The sequence below is a fragment of the Pseudoliparis swirei genome, chromosome 10, assembly GCF_029220125.1.
Source record: "Pseudoliparis swirei isolate HS2019 ecotype Mariana Trench chromosome 10, NWPU_hadal_v1, whole genome shotgun sequence".
Classification (NCBI taxonomy): Eukaryota; Metazoa; Chordata; class Actinopteri; order Perciformes; family Liparidae; genus Pseudoliparis; species Pseudoliparis swirei.
Genome location: NC_079397.1, coordinates 3430918 through 3450254, shown reverse-complemented (window position 1 = coordinate 3450254; position 19337 = coordinate 3430918). Strand labels below are relative to the sequence as shown.

Here is a 19337-nt window from a genome sequence, read left to right as displayed (position 1 = left end):
ATTTATATATTTTATATATATATTATATATTTCATAGAACATATTTATTTTTATTAGTACATTTAAAATACTTGTGTTAAAATCTAGATCTGAGCATTTTAAATTAGGGGGCAGGAGGAATATAATAAATAATACATTTTATCTATATTTAAGTGTAAAGCGTTCCAAGAAGATTAAAGGGATGAGAACGGAAAGAAAAAATGGGGTACTTTGCATCAAGAAAGATTAAATACTTTCTCAGCCCAGAATGTAGAAAATAAACCCCTCTCTGGTTGAGCTGCTCATCACGCAACCCTAAAGCCACGACCGGCCCGGGGCGGGTCACATGCTCCATATTTAAGAGGTCACGGGCTCAAAAACCAAATCCCCAGCCTGCGGCCGCACAGCATGTAGCACCGCGTCTACGTCTGCTGAACCTCGGCGAGCTTTTCACAGTTTCTCCACGTTATCATCAGCGCTTTGAACACTAAAAATAGACGTTGGCGCTCACAGACTGAATCCACCAAGGACAAATGTTTTGAGCAGCTCGCTTGCAGTCGTACATCAATTGTGCACACACACACACACACACACAGACTTACACACACTTAATTATGCATGCTTTTCTCTCTGTCTCTTTCTCCCTGCGGTTGCTGCGTGGCCCCCTCCTCCTCTGCATGTCTATGTGTGTGTGTGTGTGTGTGTCAGGTATGAGCGGTTGGAGGACCAGTTAAATGACCTGACGGAGCTCCACCAGAACGAGACGGGTAACCTGAAGCAGGAGCTGGCCAGCATCGAGGAGAAGGTGGCCTACCAGGCCTACGAGAGGGCCCGGGACATCCAGGTAATGCAGCCGGTTACATCACCACGCCACGGCTCACCTGATTGGACGAGCAGAGCGCCGGACAGACGCTTCAGAGAGCGATGATCAGCGTATTGTTTAAAAATGAATAGTTCACCCAAAGACTATGTAATAGTACATGGTACGTCTGTGGTCCCCAGACATCTCTTTATTTTTTGTTCTTCTGTTTTTTTAATCGAATGACATGAAAGAGAGAGGAAAGGTGAAAGCATCTCCGAGCTAACAGACTCTGACAAAAGGTGAAGGAAAGGTTATGAAAGGGCTTCTCATAACGTTCAGGAGCTTCATCGTGTTTAGAGCCCTCGGGAAAACTAACCGAAAACAAAAACAATGAAATAATGACGACAGAATTTAAACCCAAGAGGTTTATACATTATCAGATTATATATATATATATATTTAATATATCTTATATAATATATATATCATATATATATATAATAAATCTTTTATAATATATATATATTATATAATATGTATATTTTAAATATATATATATATATATAAATATACATGCAAAATATATTTATATATATTTTATAAATAAATATAAATCTATATATATACACATCGACTCAGTATGAAATTCACTACTTTCAACGTAGTGTTTATTGTGAGTTTTTAACCCGAACTTACTGAAACGGAAAATTCTGATTATTTTTCTATTTCTCTTTGTTTTCCCACTTTTTAATGTTTTCTTTCTCAATTTTGGGAATTTACCTTTTAAATCGGGAGAAGACCGACGAGCCTCACCGAGGTGCCTCCAGCGTCTCCCATCAATGTTTTATAAGTTACATAACGAATGCAGTTAATGTCAATTCTTATCTGATCCAGGTGCCCCTCCCTTTATGACTCATTGCTCTCCAGTTGATAACCATATAATTGTGCGTGTGCATGTGTGCATGTGTGTGTGTGTGTGGGCAGGAGGTGCTGGAGTCGTGTCAGACCCGCGTGTCGAAGCTGGAGCTGCAGCAGCAGCAGCAGCAGACGGTGCAGGTGGAGAACACCGACGCCAAGGTGCTGCTGGGCAAGTGCATCAACATCATGCTGGCCATCGTCACGGTGATCCTGGTGTGCGTCTCCACGGCGGCCAAGTTCACCGCGCCGCTGCTGCGCAGCCGCCTCCACCTGGCGCTCACCTGCGTGGGCGTGTCCGTGCTGGCGCTGCTGTGGAAGAACTGGGAACACTTGCAGGGCGCTCTGGAGCGACTGCTCCTCCCGCGCTGAACGAGGACCGGGAAAAAAAAACACCGAACCCGGACCCCCCCCCCCCCCCCCCCACACACACACACACACACACCCCCCCACCAAGAAGGGGTCACGAGGTTTACAGGCAGCCTCACACCTGCCCTGGTTTTGGGGCTCCGCGGTGGCTTTCTCTTTCTGCGCTTTGCATGTCTCGATGGGGTCCACGGAAAGCCTTTTTTTCCCAGAATGCACCTGCACCGTAATATAAGTGATATAACTGAGATTCACGACGTTGCCGACGCTGCAAACGTATAAAACCTTTGACACAACGCTGACATGGAGTCTCACTACAGTCCATCGGGTCACCTGGAATGAGTTCTTCTGAGGATTCCGGTTCACAACAAGACACTAAGATCTAAATATCGAGGATTTCACCGGCGCGGTGGGAACACGGCGGTTATTTCCTGTCCTTTCTTTTTCTCTCCAGCCGGCTGCGACGACACAAAGACACCCGGAGGTTGACTTGTGCCGCGCTCCGGTCCGTCCCGTGTTTCTGTCTCGTTTCTTGTCATTTACGAGGACATTTTTTAAAAGCTGCTGTTTTAAACCGTCGATGTGTATGTGTGTGTGTGTGTGTGTGTGTGTTCATGTACTGTACATCTACTTATGTGTGTGTGTATATATGTGTCACATGATGTTTTGCTTCCTTGGAGACAGTTTGGTGAAGGCGTTTACACTACATATGAATCTAGAGCCGAGAGATGGTTAGCTTGGCGTAAAGACTGGACACAAAGGGGAAGGGACTAGCCTGGCTCACTTATTAACACATTGATTGGTTGAGAAGACCAATTAACATGTTATTAACACATTAATCTGTTAATTATCACGTTAATTGGAAAGAGCCCACGTCTAGATATGAGTCGAGAGCCGAGAGATGGTTAGCTTAGCATAAAGCCTGTACCCGAGTTCAAACGGCTAGCCTGTTATACATATATATATATTATATTATATTATATTGTTTAAATACAACACTTTTAAGTGCTTTCTGTCACCTGTTGTTCTCATGTGTTCTTGTTTTGTTAGCTTTCAGACAGAACCAGGCTAGCTGATTCCCCCGTTTCCATTCTTTGAGCTAAGCTAAGCTAAGCTAACCTTCTAACTCTGTAAGAAAGCTCATGAGCACATTTCCCAAAATGTCAAACTATTCCTTTTGCAAAAGGAAAACTTTTAAACTGCCGATTTGATGCTTTGGTTCTCTCGTCATGTGAAGTTGAATGTGTTTTTTCCCCGGGTAACGTAGGCGCTGCTTTAGCATCGACCAGCTAGCCTGTGAACTGTGATGAGGCCCAGACCACCAGAGAGAAGCTCGAGCATGTTTTGGCTTATTTGTTGTTGTATTGCCTTTTTCTTGTTTCTTTTCTTTTTTTATGAGATGAATAGAATAAATTAACTTTTGTGTAAAAGCCTTTTGACGTTCGTACTGCGTTCAAGTCCTGTAGGAATAACGAAAGGGAACGTCTTGAAATGATTCCCACCTGATGAAACGTGTATTTAATGTAATCTTTGATTGATTACTACGCATAATAATTCCCTTCGGACTCAATCAAGGTGAAACCAGCGCACAAAATCATATTTGAAGAAGTAAGAATTGATGTTTTACTTCAAATAAATATTTCCGTTGGTTGTTTTTTTTGCAGTAGAATACTGAAATGTCAGTAATATCAACCCTGTGGTGACTGTTATTTTTCCCACGTGACATGAATGCAGCATTATAAATTAGACAGGGAACATGTAGCTCCGTGGTCTCCAGCCCTGTATCACTGTGATGATAGAATATAGAATATACACTTTTATTAATCCCCAAGGGGAAATTAGTTCTCTGCATTTAACCCATCCTTAGTTATTAAGGAGCAGTGGGCTGCGGTGAAGCGCCCGGGAAGCAACTGGGGGTTCAGTGCCTTGCTCAAGGACACTTCGACTTGCAACTAATGGGGAGAGCGGGGATCGAACCCACAACCCTGCGGTTGCAGGACGGCCCTCTTACCCCACTGAGCTAAAGCCGCCCCTGATGATGATGGGGGGGATGAAGCCTCGTCGATGCAGCCTATTTTCTTCTTCTTTTGTATTCTGTTTGCGTCCCTTAGAAAAGCCAAATATGGACAGACGCTTTTCTAAATAACAGATTTTATTATATTTTTTTGTTTTTTGATGGGTCTAAAAAAATATATATTTATATATTTCCAATTTTTTTTTTTTCCAAATTTTTTTTTTTTACCTGCTCTTCAGGAGAGAACATGCACCTCCTCTCTCCTTCAGCTTGTCAGGCCATGATGTATATTTTCATATTCTCGTCTCTCTTCTATGTGCATCACTTTCCGGTTATGGGCTTTCCATAACGTTCTTCTTATTTTCATATGAGAAAATAAATCAGATTTTGTTTAAAGATCGTTCCAGATTTCCCGTTTCCTGATTTTTATTCCCAGCATATGATCTATTAATCATAATCCATCAGACGGCGTGATGTGAGCAGCAGATCCAACCGCTCTGCAGGCATCGGAAGGAATTCATACATAAAATGGGTGTAATGAGCATGTTCTTACTTGTACTTGAAAGAATACATATACAGGACTGTCTCAGAAAATTAGAATATTGTGATAAAGTTCTTTATTTTCTGTAATGCAATTAAAAAAACAAATGTCATGCATTCTGGATTCATTACAAATCAACTGAAATATTGCAAGCCTTTTATTCTTTTAATATTGCTGATTATGGCTTACAGCTTAAGAAAACTCTAAAATCCTATCTCATAAAATTTGAATATTTCCTCAGACCAAGTTAAAAAAAAGATTTATAACAGCAAAACAAAATCAAACATTTGAAAATGTGTTTCCAGGTGTTTCGAGTTAATTAGACGATTCAAGTGATTTGTTTAATACCCTACTAGTATACTTTTTCATGATATTCTAATATTTAGAGATAGGATATTTGAGTTTTCTTAAGCTGTAAGCCATAATCAGCAATATTAAAAGAATAAAAGGCTTGCAATATTTCAGTTGATTTGTAATGAATCCAGAATGCATGACATTTTTGTTTTTTTAATTGCATTACAGAAAATAAAGAACTTCATCACAATATTCTAATTTTCTGAGACAGTCCTGTATATAGAAAATATATATTTTTTAATGAATTATTTATTGTTATTTACATCTCATGTCCTACATTTTATTTTGAATCCTAAATAATATAAACTCTCAAATAAAATGTTAATAATACATTTTATTTGTGTAGTGCTATAAAAAATGTCCTCAAAGGCATTTTACATGGTAAAAAACAATTTAAAAAAAGCTTTTACAATATAAACATTACATCTGCAAGCATTATTCTTCGGGTCTTTGTATTTTCGGGATACCGGCTGGATGCCAGTTCACGCGGCCGTTCACTTCCTGTTTCCACCGTATGGCACGAGATGACATGCGTCAACGTGGAACATTTGAAGTGGATCTGATTTATTCCCTTTCTCGGTATAGTTTGTTAACTTAAAGTGCCTAGAAAGACAAAAATGAACTAAAAATAACACAACAAAAAATTGCCGACTTCTGGTACATTTTAGAGAGCTTGGTCCCAAGAGAAGGTAACGCGGTGCGAGGTCAGCCAAGGGGTCACCAGCAGTTATGTAACGGACTGTTTCTTGGACCAGTGGCTTCTTGGAAAAACACTTACGATGCGATTTCGACACATTTTCAGAGGATTTTATCTTATCAGCAACGATTTTCCTGTTTCCCTGAGTCAAGATGTCGAAAGCACCCATTCAGCTAAAACGTGTAGCCTCAGTTCTGATGCATCAAGACTTACAAATCCAATATATTTATGCATTATGAGTTCTTAAAGTATATTTCTATATTTGTATATATATGTATGTATATAAATATATACATACATATATGCACATCCACTTATCAACATTAGTAATACAATTGATATAAGTTATGTTAATGTTATGGAGGATATCCATAAAAACAGCCTGTCAACACATAACATGTCCATAAAGTAACCACTCAAATCTAGTTTAGCATTATAACATATTCCTGAATGATTGATTCTTCTTATATAAAATACATATCAAAGAAACCTTGAAACATTGTTTTATTATTGATGAGGACATATATATATATATAATATATAAATATGTATAAGTGATCAAAATTCATAAATCAATTATTTAAAACAAGTGTGAGTATTTATACCAAATTAATAAATCACAGTAATGAGTCTCGATAATAGGTTTAAAAAAGACATAATATGCAAAAAATGAATGTTCAGTAATAAATGTTTTTTTGTTGACGTGTATCCTCCGCAACACAAGGTGGCGCCCGTGAGCCTCCGTTTGTTTTGGTGAAGACCGGAAGTTGTCATAACCGTCAAAAACAAAAAGTTCAACGTTGAAGCGGCGACGTGTGTCTCGCGCTGAGACAACAACGCGATCGATTGAACGTCTTGTTATCGATTATTATCGACGTGCGTGAGAATTATAACCGAACGAATACGCGCCGTCCTTCCGTTAACGGCTCAACGTGGAAGAAAAAAACCCGCGAAGAAGACAAAACAACCGGAATGAGTGACGTCATGTCAGCCACACGCTAGCTAAACCGTTAGGTATCTTCGGAAAACCCTTAAATTCGCGTTAAATTGATTATTTCCCCTTCTAAATAACTAGTTCCTGGATTAACTTCTACTTTAAATGGATGAGCACAAGGAGAACATTCACACCGAGGACGTCAACTTGAAGATGTCGAACACGAGAGAAGACGAGAAGGTTAGCTTCTTGTTCACAGTGGTAACTAATACTTGTATCTGTAGAACCTAAAGTTCTTGGTTCACAGTAATACATAAGACTTGTATATGTGATGATATTATATTGTATTACGTCCTATACCATGGTGTTTTAATGATATTCTATTGCATACTATACTGTGACATTTTAAGACAAACTGCTTATATATTCACGTAGAATACATATAGTGCAAATATTGAAATAATGTACACGAAGTTGAGTAAATGTGCTTGTTAATGTGTCATATGTCCATATCTGGCATGTTTTAATCCCCGTCCTCTGTCCCCTGACGGTGTGTTTCGTCTGTATATTTAAGATTTTTATATTTAATTTAATTTGTCATTAGTATTGTGTATTGTGTATGCATATATGTTATATATATACATATATATTATTTTATATTTTACTTTGTATACTCCTATATCTTTCATCCCTATTTTTTATTCTTGTGTGTTTAGTTTATTGGTGCTGCTACTGTGACGACAAATTTCCCCTTGGGGATTAATAAAGTATATATCTATCTATCTATCTTCCTCTCGTCGTGAACGTCGTCGCTCCTCCAGGTGACGCCGTGCAGCCGGGTCTGCTCCGAGGAGGACTCTGCTCCTCCGGCGTCTCCGTCCAACGGCGACTTCAGCCACCCGGTGTACAAGGAGATCTCCATGGCCAACGGACACATCAACCGCATGACCAAGGACGAGCTCCGGATCAAGCTGGCCGGGCTGCAGCTCGACACGCGGTGAGAAACCACGACCCACATCGGGGTCGCGTAGAAATGTCCTTATTTTTCAAAGCTCTGTTTTTATCAATGAAGATACAATAAATATATCAGAAATACACTCTCTACATAGTTAATGTGTAGATGACTATTCTCTGGTGTTGATGAAGTCTCTACAGAGGTGTGTAGAGGCCCATCTCCAGTGTTCTAATGGTACATTGTGTTATCGCCTTAGAAGACTAGCGGAGGGGTAGAAAACCCTCGAGAAATCCATCTGGCCTGAGGATAATTTTTTTAAATATATAGATTTATTATTATTAGAAATAATATTTCTAATAATATATATTCTTTTATCAACTCAAATATAAAAAATAATAAAGTGGTAAAAATACACGACAGTTCAAAAGTTTGGGGTCACGTAGAAATGTCCTTATTTTTCTAAAGAAGATACATTAAATGAATCATAAACACTACATAGTTAATGTGTACATGAGTATTCTCTGGTGTGTAGAGGCCCATCTCCAGTGTTCTAGTGGTACATTGTGTTATCGCCTTAGAAGACTAGCGGAGGGGTAGAAAACCCTTGAGAATCCATCTGGCCTGAGGATACTTTTTTAATATATATATATAATTATTATTATTTGAAATAATATTTCTAATAATATATATTATTCTTTTATCAACTCAAATATAAAAAATAATAAAGTGGTAAAAATACACGACAGTTCAAAAGTTTGGGGTCACGTAGAAATGTCCTTATTTTTCGAATGAAGATACATTAAATTAATCATAAACTCTCTCTACATAGTTAATGTGGAGATGATTATTCTCTGGTGTTTAATGAAGTCTCTCCAGAGGTGTGTAGAGGCCCATCTCCACTGTTCTAATGGTACATTGTGTTATCGCCTTAGAAAACCTTTAAACCCTTTTTATGTGAGCGCAGCTGAAAACAGTTAGCTGGTGAGAGAAGCTATAAAACTGGCCTTCCTTTGAGCCACAAGTTTGAAAAACTACATTAATATTTACAATAAAAATCATTATTTATAACCGTGTCAATGTCTTGATTATATTTTATATCCATTTAATAAATACAAGTGAGTTTTCATGGAAGACACCACATTATCCTTGGTGACCCTAAACTTTTAGACGGTAGTGTACGCTTTGGAATACACCGACCCGCCTTCCCTCCAAACCTCTTTTCTCTGTTTGCGCGTCAAGGGGCGTGAAGGACGTGATGAAGAAGAGGCTGAAGAGCCACTACAAGAAGCAGAAGCTGCTGCTGTCCGCCGCCGAGGACGGGCCCACGGGCGCCTTCTACGACTACATCTGCGTGGTGGACTTCGAGGCGACGTGCGAAGAGGACAACCCGGCCGACTTCCATCACGAAATCATCGAGTTCCCGATGGTTCTCATCAACACGCACACGCTGGAAATCGTACGTCGCGTTCGAGGCGCTCGGTTTAAAAAAATAAATAATCTGTGGTCCGTCTCCTTCTGAGAGTTATTCTCTTCATTTCGCGTTGCAGGTGGACTCCTTTCAGGAATACGTGAAGCCGGAGGTGAACCCACAGCTGTCGGACTTCTGCGTGAAGCTAACGGGGATCACGCAGGTCGGTTGAGCCCAGAGCGACGATATCGAAACATTTATCCGTGTCGAACGCGTCGGTTTTGACTCGTGTTCCGTTGAGCAGAAGATGGTGGACGAGGCGGACGCGTTTCCAGAAGTCCTCCAGCGGGTCGTCACGTGGCTCCGGGACCGGGAGCTCGGCACCAAGTACAAATACGCCCTCCTCACCGACGGGTACGCTGCGAGGTCTCCGTCCCCGCCGGGCGAGTGAAAGGTCGCCTCACCGAGTCTGTCTCTTTGTCTCAGGGCCTGGGACATGAGCAAGTTCCTCCACATCCAGTGCCGACTCAGCCGGATCCGATACCCGCACTTTGCCAAGAAGTGGATCAACATCAGGAAATCCTACGGGAACTTCTACAAGGTTTGTGTTTCATCGTTTCAAGTCTTTTTTTAAATTTCACAACAAGGAGGTTTACAAGTTACGATCACGTCTTGTTGGAGGATCTTATTGTTGTTGGAATGAAAACCACCAATCAGCCCCCCCCCCCCCCCAGGTTCCGCGCACACAGACCAAGCTGAGCACCATGCTGGAGAAGTTGGGTCTGCAGTACGAGGGCCGCCCTCACTCCGGCCTCGACGACTCGCGCAACATCGCCCGCATCGCCCTGCGCATGCTGCAGGACGGCTGCCAGCTGCTCGCCAACGAGCGCATGCACGCCGGCCAGCTGCTCTCCGTCCCTAGCTCCGCCCCCCTGGAGGGAGCGCCCGCCCCGCACAACCCCCGCAGCAGAGACTAGACCCAGCCGTACAGGACTAGACCAGGAACCAAGTGTAGACCCTCAGAACTAGACCAGTAACCAAGTGTAGACCCTCAGGACTAGACCCCGGAACCAAGTGTAGACCCTCAGGACTAGACCCCGGAACCAAGTGTAGACCCTCAGGACTAGACCAGGAACCAGGTGTAGACCCTCAGGACTCCAGACCCCGGAACCAAGTGTAGACCCTCAGGACTAGACCAGGAACCAAGTGTAGACCCTCAGGACTAGACCAGGAACCAAGTGTAGACCCTCAGGACTAGACCAGGAACCAAGTGTAGACCCTCAGGACTAGACCAGGAACCAAGTGTAGACCCTCAGGACTAGACCAGGAACCAAGTGTAGACCCTCAGGACTAGACCAGGAACCAAGTGTAGACCCTCAGGACTCTAGACCCCGGAACCAAGTGTAGACCCTCAGGACTAGACCCAATAATCTGAGTCGAGTCTTAAGGACTAGACTCGGGAACCGAGGCCAGTCCTACAGGTGTGAGTTGGATAAAATAAATAAATCCAGAGCACTTTTCCAGTCGTCATGTTTTGGAGCTCAGTCGCTGGACTTCATGACGGTTTTAAATGAGGTCAAACTGTTGATTTAAGTTTCTCCCGTGAGGTTTCCTCTCTGGCTCCATATGTTCTTACGCCAGTGCGTTGTGGGAGGATTTCTTTCTCCTATTTCATTTTCTTTTAAACCTCCTACGTCCTTTTTGCTTTCTAAACCAGAACAGAGTTGTCCCGCGATGATGTGAAGTTGTTTTTATTTCAGGTTTTGCCTCTGGAAATACAACTCGTTGAACACGGACTCGTTGTGGTTCTGGTTGCAGTCGGTCTCTCCGGTCAGTTTTAAGCCCTTAAACCCACATCGGTCTCACGTGGCGCTGATGCTGAACTCTGTGTCATCGCCTCACGTACGAGGTCGGCCGGTTGTGGGATCATCTTTTGTAATATTGAGATAATTATTTCATGGAGGATGCTCTATTTTAACGAGGAACAAATTATTCTTCTGAATGCCAAATATGTCAAATAAAAATGTTTCTTGTGAATCATCTTTGTCCAAGTTTGAATATGTCGGAGTTATTTCAGACCGATGCGTTATTCGTCATGAGGAAATGTAGAACATTTGGGTTTTTACATTTAAAATATCTCCAAACGTTTTTCAACCTTCCTGCAGTTCCTGTTCTCTGCCTGCGGGAGGCGCTGTTGTGCAGCCTGCACATTTATTACAAGATCAGTAAGGATGACTTGTTTAATAAAGATGCTTATATGCAAATCAGGAGGTTTAAAAGAGAACCTCTGTTTCCAAAGAATTAACAAAAAGAAATGTATTAAACATTTCCAGAATTTGATTTATTTTTATTAAATTAGGTAATTTTATTGAAATAGTAAAAACTGTGTGCAGGAAAAAAAAGACTTCCGCAGCTTGTTGTCAAATATAAGTTTAATATTTGTTCCTACTTGTAAACAAAAACATTCACGATTGTTTTTTTTTTTGGTCCACAAATGTTTAATATCTTTGGGCTTATTAACATACGTATAAAATGTTTATCAAATATGTTCATATATTTTAAAAACAGATTGTAAATATCTTATACAGCTAAATTGTTTAATCACATCTACACATTCTTGGTTTGGAGCTCTGAGGTCAACGTCGGCTGTGAGTGGTTTCCTTCGAGACTCGTGACTTCAACACTAACGTCTTTAACTCGTTTATATTATTAAAAAGTATTTTTGTCACCGCCGTCCGATACGAATATGAAGTTGTTGGCACAGTGTCAAACGTGTTACAGTGTTTGGTCCTGAAAGCTATGAAATAATCAGGATTGTCGTTTGAAATGCTTTGAAAGCATTAAACTCCAGGGGAGAGGTCAAAGGTCACAGACAGGTGCTGTACAGCGTCACTTTGGAGCTGATCTCGTCGAGGACCCGGCGCACGGCGCGCTCCAACTCCGCCAGCTCCGCGGCTTTGGCCTCCAGGACGAGCTGGTTGGCCTCGTAGGAACCTTCCAGCTCTGGAATCAATGTAAAAAAAACATGAATAAAGTCCTGATGATGTCATCGTGAAGTTTGTAGTCACGTGAGAATGAAAACGCTCCGCACCCCCGAGTCTCTGCAGCTTCCTGCCGCTCTGGGCCAGCAGCTCTCTGGCCTCCTGCTGCAGCTCGTCCGCCCTCCTCCTCGCCTGCTGCACCGCCTCCCCTTTGTCCTCCACCAGGTCCTCCACATCCACCAACCTGTCCTTCACCTCCATGTCAAACTCCTACACACACACACACACACACACACTGTCATCATTCCTTCTGTAACATTTGGATTTTGGTGGTAACGAGCAGCTGGATTTCATCCGTCTAACACGGTGAAAGAAAGAAAGGTGAATTTTCTGCTGCTGCCCCACTAATTCTCTGTGTGTGTGTGTGTGTGTGTGTGTGTGTGTGTGTGTGAGCGACCTGCTGGGCCTCCTCCGCGTTCAGCCGGGCCTGGTCGGTGGCCCAGTCGGCCGCCTCCGCCAGGCGGTTGACCTCCAGGCTGTTCTGCCTCAGCAGGCCGACCTCCCGCTCCAGCTGGACCAGGCGGCCCGTGGTGTTGCCGAGCTTCAGCTCCGACACGGCCGTCTCCGACTCCACCTGAACGCACACACACACACACGCACACACACGCACACACGCACATTTGAGTACAAGCCACTGGCTCTGCATCCGTTATCCGTACATGAAGCTTTCATCTGTCTGAGAGGAGCGTTTTTTGGAGGTCAGAGGTCAAACTCACAGAGAGCAGCAGGTCCAGGGTTCCCCTCGTGTTGTTCTGGGCCAGCAGGATGGCGTCCATGGCGACGCTCTGAGCGCGCTCAGTCTCCTCCAGGGCCGTCTTCACCACGTCCGCCGCCTCCTTCACGGTCGCCGCCTCCTCACTGATAACATATTTTCAGTATATATTCATATTCACACAGCGTTAGTCACACATATGGGCTCTAAGAATGTTCTTTCATTTCTTTTAAAGTTTGTATTATTAATATTTGCAGACTTTCAATAAATAAAAGGCAGAAAAGCAAATTATGGACTGAATTATTGATTTTCTGTTGACATTTTTCTTCTTTTTTTAATAAATACAAATAAATCATCCTTGAACTGTTCTGTAGACACACTGTATACACTTTCATTTATATTTTTTAATTTTCATTTCCTTTATTATTTTAATTCTTAAATATAATATGCCCCGCTATTTAATTCTATTATATTGTATATTTTTAATAATTTACCCCTGGGGATGAACCATGTAAAATCTAATCTAATATTTTGCGTGATTATATCTAAATATTTTTAAATGTTTAAAAGTGATAAGTTAGACTTTATACTATGAATATTAAACGTGTCAGCAAAAATAAACTACCATAAAAAACCTATTCTCATATTATCATAATATTTCATAATATCTAATCATGCGTCTGCAAATGACGGCCGTTGTTGACGAGAACAACATCAACAATGCGGCGACCCCGACCACCAGGGGAGGGGGCGTGTCTACCTGGCGGCCACCAGGATGCGTGTCTACCTCGCAGCCACCAGGAGGCGTGTCTACCTGGCGGCCACCAGGGGGCGTGTCTACCTCGCAGCCACCAGGAGGCGTGTCTACCTGGCGGCCCCAGGGGGCGTGTCTACCTGGCGGCCTTGGCGTGCCGCAGCAGCGTCTCGGCGGCACGGATGTCCTCGGCGCTCTGGCTGAGGATCGTCTCCACGCTGGTCAGAGCGCCGACCTTCTCCCGGATCTCCGTCGTCAGCTCCTGCAGCTTCTCGGTGGACGTCGGCATCTCCAGCGCCAGCACCTCATTGGCCACCGCCTCGATCACCGACACCTCCACCTTGTCGTCTGGAGAGGCGGGGGAAAAAACCGATTCTTTGAGCGCCGATCCGTAACATACAGAACATTAGTTGTGGAGTTCATATTTTTTGGGGGGGAAACTTCAAACTTCTAGAAATGACTTTTCTTGAAGGCCGAATAAACTTTGTCACGATGTCCTCCAAAGTGTCCAGAACATATTGATCCTGATAAAAGGGTCTCCATGAGGTTTATTATGTTGATGTTTTTAGTGCAACTGTCAAGGTTTTTTGTCCAGTTTTACAAATATTCAAAGATGTCTTTATTGAAGATGTGTTGCAAAAAGTTGACCGTATACAATGAAAAGTAAATTTATAAAAAAATGTAAAAAGCGATTGATGACCCCCCTTTTAATTGTATTTACTATATATTGTCTACTGGGGGTCTGTCTTTTATTTATTTGTATTTTAATGTGTATTTATTTTTTTATTATTATCTTCTATTTTATATATTTTTGTCATTTACAATGTTTTTTTCGCAATTTTCTTTGTTCAGTGAAACTGAAGAAAAAATGGAAAAATAGAAAGTAGAAAATGTATAGCAACTAGAAATCTGTTTAAAAGTAATATTTTCCGTGACGGCGTGACGGCGTGTTGGCGTGACGGCGTGACGGTGTGACGGCGTGTCGGCGTGACGGCGTGACGGTGTGACGGCGTGTCGGCGTGACGGTGTGATGGCGTGTCGGCGTGACGGCGTGACGGCGTGACAGTGTGATGGCGTGACGGTGTGATGGCGTGACGGTGTGACGGTGTGACGGCGTGTCGGCGTGTGTCCTCACCGGTCAGCAGGTCTCTGATCTCCTTGATGAGCTGACGGAGCTGCTGGTTGCTCTGCTCCACCCTCTCTTTGCTCCGGTTGGACTTCACCAGAACCTCCAGAGCGTTCACCTGGGCCTGGCTGGCTCGGTTGTTGGCTTCCCACACCTGGACCGCAGACACACGTCAGGACCCTGACGGGGGGGGGGGTCTCAACACGGCGTTCACCCACCAGCCTGGAGAGCTTGTCCACTTCCTGGCTGGCGGCGAGGATCTCCCGGTCCAGGTCTCCGGCGGACTCCAGAGCGCTCCGGGACGCCGTGGCCACGCCTCCGCATCCGTCTCCGCCGCACCGGGCCGCTCCGTCCTCGCCGCCGCAGCCCAAGCCGCCGCAGGGGGAGGCGGAGCAGCCGGCGCCCTCGGCCGCACCGCCGCACGTCTGAGAGATCAGAACAGATTAAATATGGAGAAAAGAAAGAAGCCGTTGGCCTCTCTCTACGAGAGACGGCGCCGCCCCCACCTGCTCGCTGAGCGGCGCCGGGTCCAGCGCGTCCAGCTCGGCGGACAGCGCGTCCAGCTTCTTGGCGTTTCTCTCGTGCTTGCGGTCGAACTCCGTCTGCGCGGCGCTCAGTTTGTCCTCCGCGGCGCTCCGGACCGCGGCCGAGGCCTCCAGCGTGTTCCCCGGGTCGCTGGTGGAGGCGTTGGCGCCGAGCGCGGCCGCCGCAGACGCCACGTGTGCGGCGGCAATGGTGTCCATGGCACCTGAACACACACACACACACACACACACACAGCAAAGGGTATCAGTCGGTCTGGATTATAAAAGGTGAATTCCTGTAACTTTAATTTAAGTCAGCTAAAAAAGTTATTTTACAACAATATGTTATTTCTATTCAATTATTGGTGGTTTTCAAGCTGTTTTTAATGTTAAAAAGAAGAAGCTACAACTTCAGGGTCACGTCAGAAACCTGGTGGTGACTTCGGTCTCTACACATTAACAAAACTACACTCGACACTCGTGATTGGACGAGCCGTCTGTCCATCAAACTCTTGCCGTAGCCGGTCGGGAGAAGAGGAACGCCGTCAGCGTGCTCTGAGGGATCTGATGACGTCGTCTACGCTAACCTTCGGGAGTCGCCGTTGTTGACGAGAACAAACCCTCAACTCTCACGAGCGTGCAGCTTCTATAGGACGAGGATCTATGTGGAGCGACACACGCTGACGATGCGCTGGTTCCTCCCCTCGGCTCCGCCCCCTCGGCTCCGCCCCCTCACCCTGGATGTTGGCGTTCTTGAAGTTGTCCACCTGCCGCCTCAGCTCCCGGACCCTCAGCTCCAGCCGGCCGGCCTCGTCGGTCAGCGCGGCCAGGTCGGCGTCGGTGGCGTTGGCGTCGCCGTGGAGATGGATCGCCGTCTCCTCCGTCGTGTTCAGCTTCCCGTTGAGGTACGACATCACGCCGCTGCAGAACCACGACAGGAACTTCAACGTAAAGCGCCCCGCGGGTCTCTCTTGTCTCTATTATCTCTTTTAGCTCTTTTGTCTCTTTTGTCTCTATTATATCTTTTATCTCTTATGTCTCTTTTATCTCTTTTGTCTCTTTTATATCTTTTGTCTCTTTTGTCTCTTTTATCTCTTATGTCTATTTTGTCTCTTTTATATCTTTTGTCTCTTATCTCTTTTCTCTTTTATATCTTTTTATCTCTTTTATCTCTTATGTCTCTTTTGTCTCTTTTGTCTCTTTTATCTCTTTTGTCTCTTTTATCTCTTTTATATCTTTTGTCTCTTATCTCTTTTCTCTTTTATATCTTTTTATCTCTTTTATCTCTTTTATCTCTTATGTCTCTTTTGTCTATTTTGTCTCTTTTATATCTCTTATGTCTCTATTATATCTTTTTTCTCTTATGTCTCTTTTATCTCTTTTGTCTCTTTTATATCTTTTATCTCTTTTGTCTCTTTTATATCTTTTATCTCTTTTCTCTCTTTTATATCTTTTCTCTCTTTTGTCTCATGTCTCTTGTCTATTTTGTCTCTTTTATCTCTTTTATATCTTTTATCTCTTTTGTCTCTTATCTCTTTTATCTCTTGTCTCTTTTATCTCTTTTGTCTCTTTTGTCTCTTTTTATCTCTTTTATATCTTTTATCTCTTATGTCTCTTTTGTCTCTTTTGTCTCTTTTCTCTCTTTTTATCTCTTTTATCTCTTTTCTTTGCGTTCTCACATGATCTGATGCATGAGCTCCTGGATCTCCTCCAGCTTCACGGCGGCGGCGTTGCTCTCCACGATTTCCCGGACGGCCTTGACGTTGGTCTCCAGGCTGCCGACCAGCTCTCTGTACGGCGCCGTCACGCCGCTGGTCTGCAGCTGCGTCACCTGGGCCTCCAGGCGCCGCGTCTGATTGGTCAGCTCGCCGACGACGGCGTCCCAGACCCCGAAGCAGCGGTGGCAGGGCTCGCAGGAGGGGAACTCCCCCTGGTAGCCCCTGGCGCAGGCGTCGCACCGCGGCCCGGACACGCCCTCCACGCAGGAGCACTGGCCCGTGGCGCGGTGGCACTGAGCGCCGGAGACGCCCCGAGAGTCGCAGTCACAAGCTGGAGGAGAGAAATGACACAAATAAATACAGGAGAATTTACTTTAAAAAATACCGTAAAATGTTCATTACCTTCGCATTGAAAATGCGGACGGTTATGTTTTGATCGCCGTGTATTTATTTATTTATTTGTATCCGTGTTACTCGCATAACTCAAAAAGTATTAAACCGAATCGCATGAAATTTGGTGGGATGCTTGGTTATTATACGGGGACCATTTGATTATATTTTGGGATCGATCGGGTCAAAGGTCAAGGTCATGAAAAGGTCAACATCTTATTTTTACCATAGCGCGGTCAATTTTTATCCAATTGGCATGCAACTAATGCCAAAATGTTCATAATGCAATGCCCAATCTTGTGATATGCGAAGGTATGCGCTCTACCAAGTGCCCGTTCTAGTTTAAATATGTTTACATCTTTAATTACGACTGTTCTATTATCTTGTGTTTGTATTAATTTGAATTAGTTTCATTACCCATATTTTCTTTATATGAAAGAGCGAGTTTTCTAATTGATGTCAGTAAATATGACACAATTCAAGTCTTCATATTCAAAGAAAGAACGCTCTCTCTTTGCCTAAATTTAAACAAAATGTGTGACGAAAAAGAATAGTGAAATTACGTTTAATTTATGAAAAATAAATAAGCGTATACATGTATATATTTATTTGTATTTCCATTTCCTTTTACAAGATCGATAACATCTCTGACTACAGTTTCTGTTGCAGCTTTCCTTTGTCAGCCATCATAAGTATATGAAGTATTTGTTATATTATTTAAATGATGCCAATGCCCCCGAGACATGCTTCATCCTTCTTGCTGCAGTCTAACTGAACCAAAGCCTCCGTCATGATCAGCTCTGCGAGGCGCGTGGGGTTTGAGTTTTTAAGTCTCTCTGGGGAAAATAAACATAAAAAAAGAAAAAAAAGAAGTGTGTTCAACCTCCGGGACGCCCAGTAAATAAACTCAGACGTGACCGTGACCCTGAAGGTCACGCCGGCCCGGGAGTCTCGAGGCACTCGAGCAGGGCTGCCCTTCCTCCCCACAGAAGAAGAAGAGGAGGAGGTTGGGAAAGGAAGAAGGAATGCAAGGTGGGAAAGGTTTCCACCACCGGCGTGATTTACGGAGCACGAGGTGACGGTTTAGGGGTTTGAGACGAGGAACCCGACAACACACACATTTTAACCTCCGACGTATAAAACCGGACGATCTTTACGAAGCTCCACTCACTCCCTCATCACTACAAACCCCTCCCACACACACACATGTCTCAGTGTGTGTGTGAGCGTATCGCCCGGGCAGCTGGTTTAAAAGCTCCAGAGACCCTCGGGGGAAACAGCAGGAATAGTTCTGGATCCTTCTGGGCGTCGGTCCATGACGCACACGGGATGCCTGGGAGATTCTGGAGAACATCTGGCTCCCATGAGCTGGGAACGAGAGGTCATTCCCAGCTCCACTCCCTCCCTCCCTCCCTCCCTCCCTCCCTCCCTCCCTCCCTCCCTCTCTCTCTCTGAGATGAGCCAGCTACTGTGAGGCACACATTTCTGCAGATGGACTACCCGGCAGTTTGTTAAACAGACAATAATACTCATTTGGGGGGGGGGGGGGGGGGTCAGAGACGGATTCACTGCTGCGGACGTTTAGTGTGAACCTGCAGAGATACTTCACAGTCCTCTCTGGGACGTTTGCTTCCTCGTGGACGCGGAAAAAAAGAAACGGAAAACTCTGGAAAAACTAAATAAAGCTCAAGTTCCACAACACGGTGACTCACGGGAGAAAAAAGATGTTCCGTAAAAGGAAACACGAGACTGCAGGACAGGAAGCGTTAGGACGGCGATGAGGGGGTTCATACACGTGTTGACCAATAGGTTCACAGGACAGAAGCCTGCGACGCTCATCAGCACGTTTGGATTTTAAATGAAAGAGTGACGACGAGATTTAAGGCTGTTCAAGAGAGTTCCTGTCCTTCTCGGGTGAACAGCGTTGGACGAGGACTCGAGGTCGTTTTAAACACATGTTAGGTCAATGACTTTAATCATAAAAACAAGTTGTTTTACGGCGGCATCTTATTGGCTGGCCAGGTCTCCGACCTTGACCTCAGCTAAACTGCTATAATATGTTCCACAAACTGAGAACCAGATACAGCCAGAAAACTCCCATAAAAAA

The 19337-nt window shown here is 44.0% G+C and overlaps 3 protein-coding genes across 5 annotated transcripts in view; 2 read left to right on the top strand and 1 right to left on the bottom strand.

Moving 5' to 3' along the window:
• Positions 1–4476, top strand: part of LOC130200532 (transmembrane and coiled-coil domain protein 3-like) — a 42057-nt gene extending 37581 nt beyond the window's left edge. For both annotated transcript variants that reach the window (XM_056424899.1, XM_056424900.1), the window contains exons 4-5: positions 688–823; positions 1766–4476. In XM_056424899.1, the coding sequence (XP_056280874.1) occupies positions 688–823; positions 1766–2068 (439 nt within the window). In that variant the 3' untranslated portion in view covers positions 2069–4476. The remainder of the gene's footprint in view (positions 1–687; positions 824–1765) is intronic.
• A 1979-nt stretch (positions 4477–6455) lies between these two features.
• eri1 (exoribonuclease 1) lies at positions 6456–11006 on the top strand. Its single transcript, XM_056424815.1, has 7 exons — positions 6456–6842; positions 7424–7599; positions 8797–9013; positions 9105–9188; positions 9270–9379; positions 9452–9566; positions 9700–11006. Exons 1-7 carry the CDS (start codon positions 6768–6770, stop codon positions 9940–9942), a joined length of 1020 nt encoding a protein of 339 aa, XP_056280790.1. The 5' UTR covers positions 6456–6767; the 3' UTR covers positions 9943–11006.
• A 373-nt stretch (positions 11007–11379) lies between these two features.
• The window catches only part of lamb1b (laminin, beta 1b), a 28780-nt gene continuing 20822 nt past the window's right edge, over positions 11380–19337 (bottom strand). For both annotated transcript variants that reach the window (XM_056424814.1, XM_056424813.1), the window contains 10 exons: positions 16802–17171; positions 15859–16043; positions 15105–15346; positions 14817–15023; positions 14608–14752; positions 13613–13820; positions 12723–12864; positions 12404–12580; positions 12057–12216; positions 11380–11968 (listed from right to left, as the gene is read on the bottom strand). In XM_056424814.1, coding sequence (XP_056280789.1) covers positions 11832–11968; positions 12057–12216; positions 12404–12580; positions 12723–12864; positions 13613–13820; positions 14608–14752; positions 14817–15023; positions 15105–15346; positions 15859–16043; positions 16802–17171 — 1973 coding nt within the window. In that variant the 3' untranslated portion in view covers positions 11380–11831. The remainder of the gene's footprint in view (positions 11969–12056; positions 12217–12403; positions 12581–12722; positions 12865–13612; positions 13821–14607; positions 14753–14816; positions 15024–15104; positions 15347–15858; positions 16044–16801; positions 17172–19337) is intronic.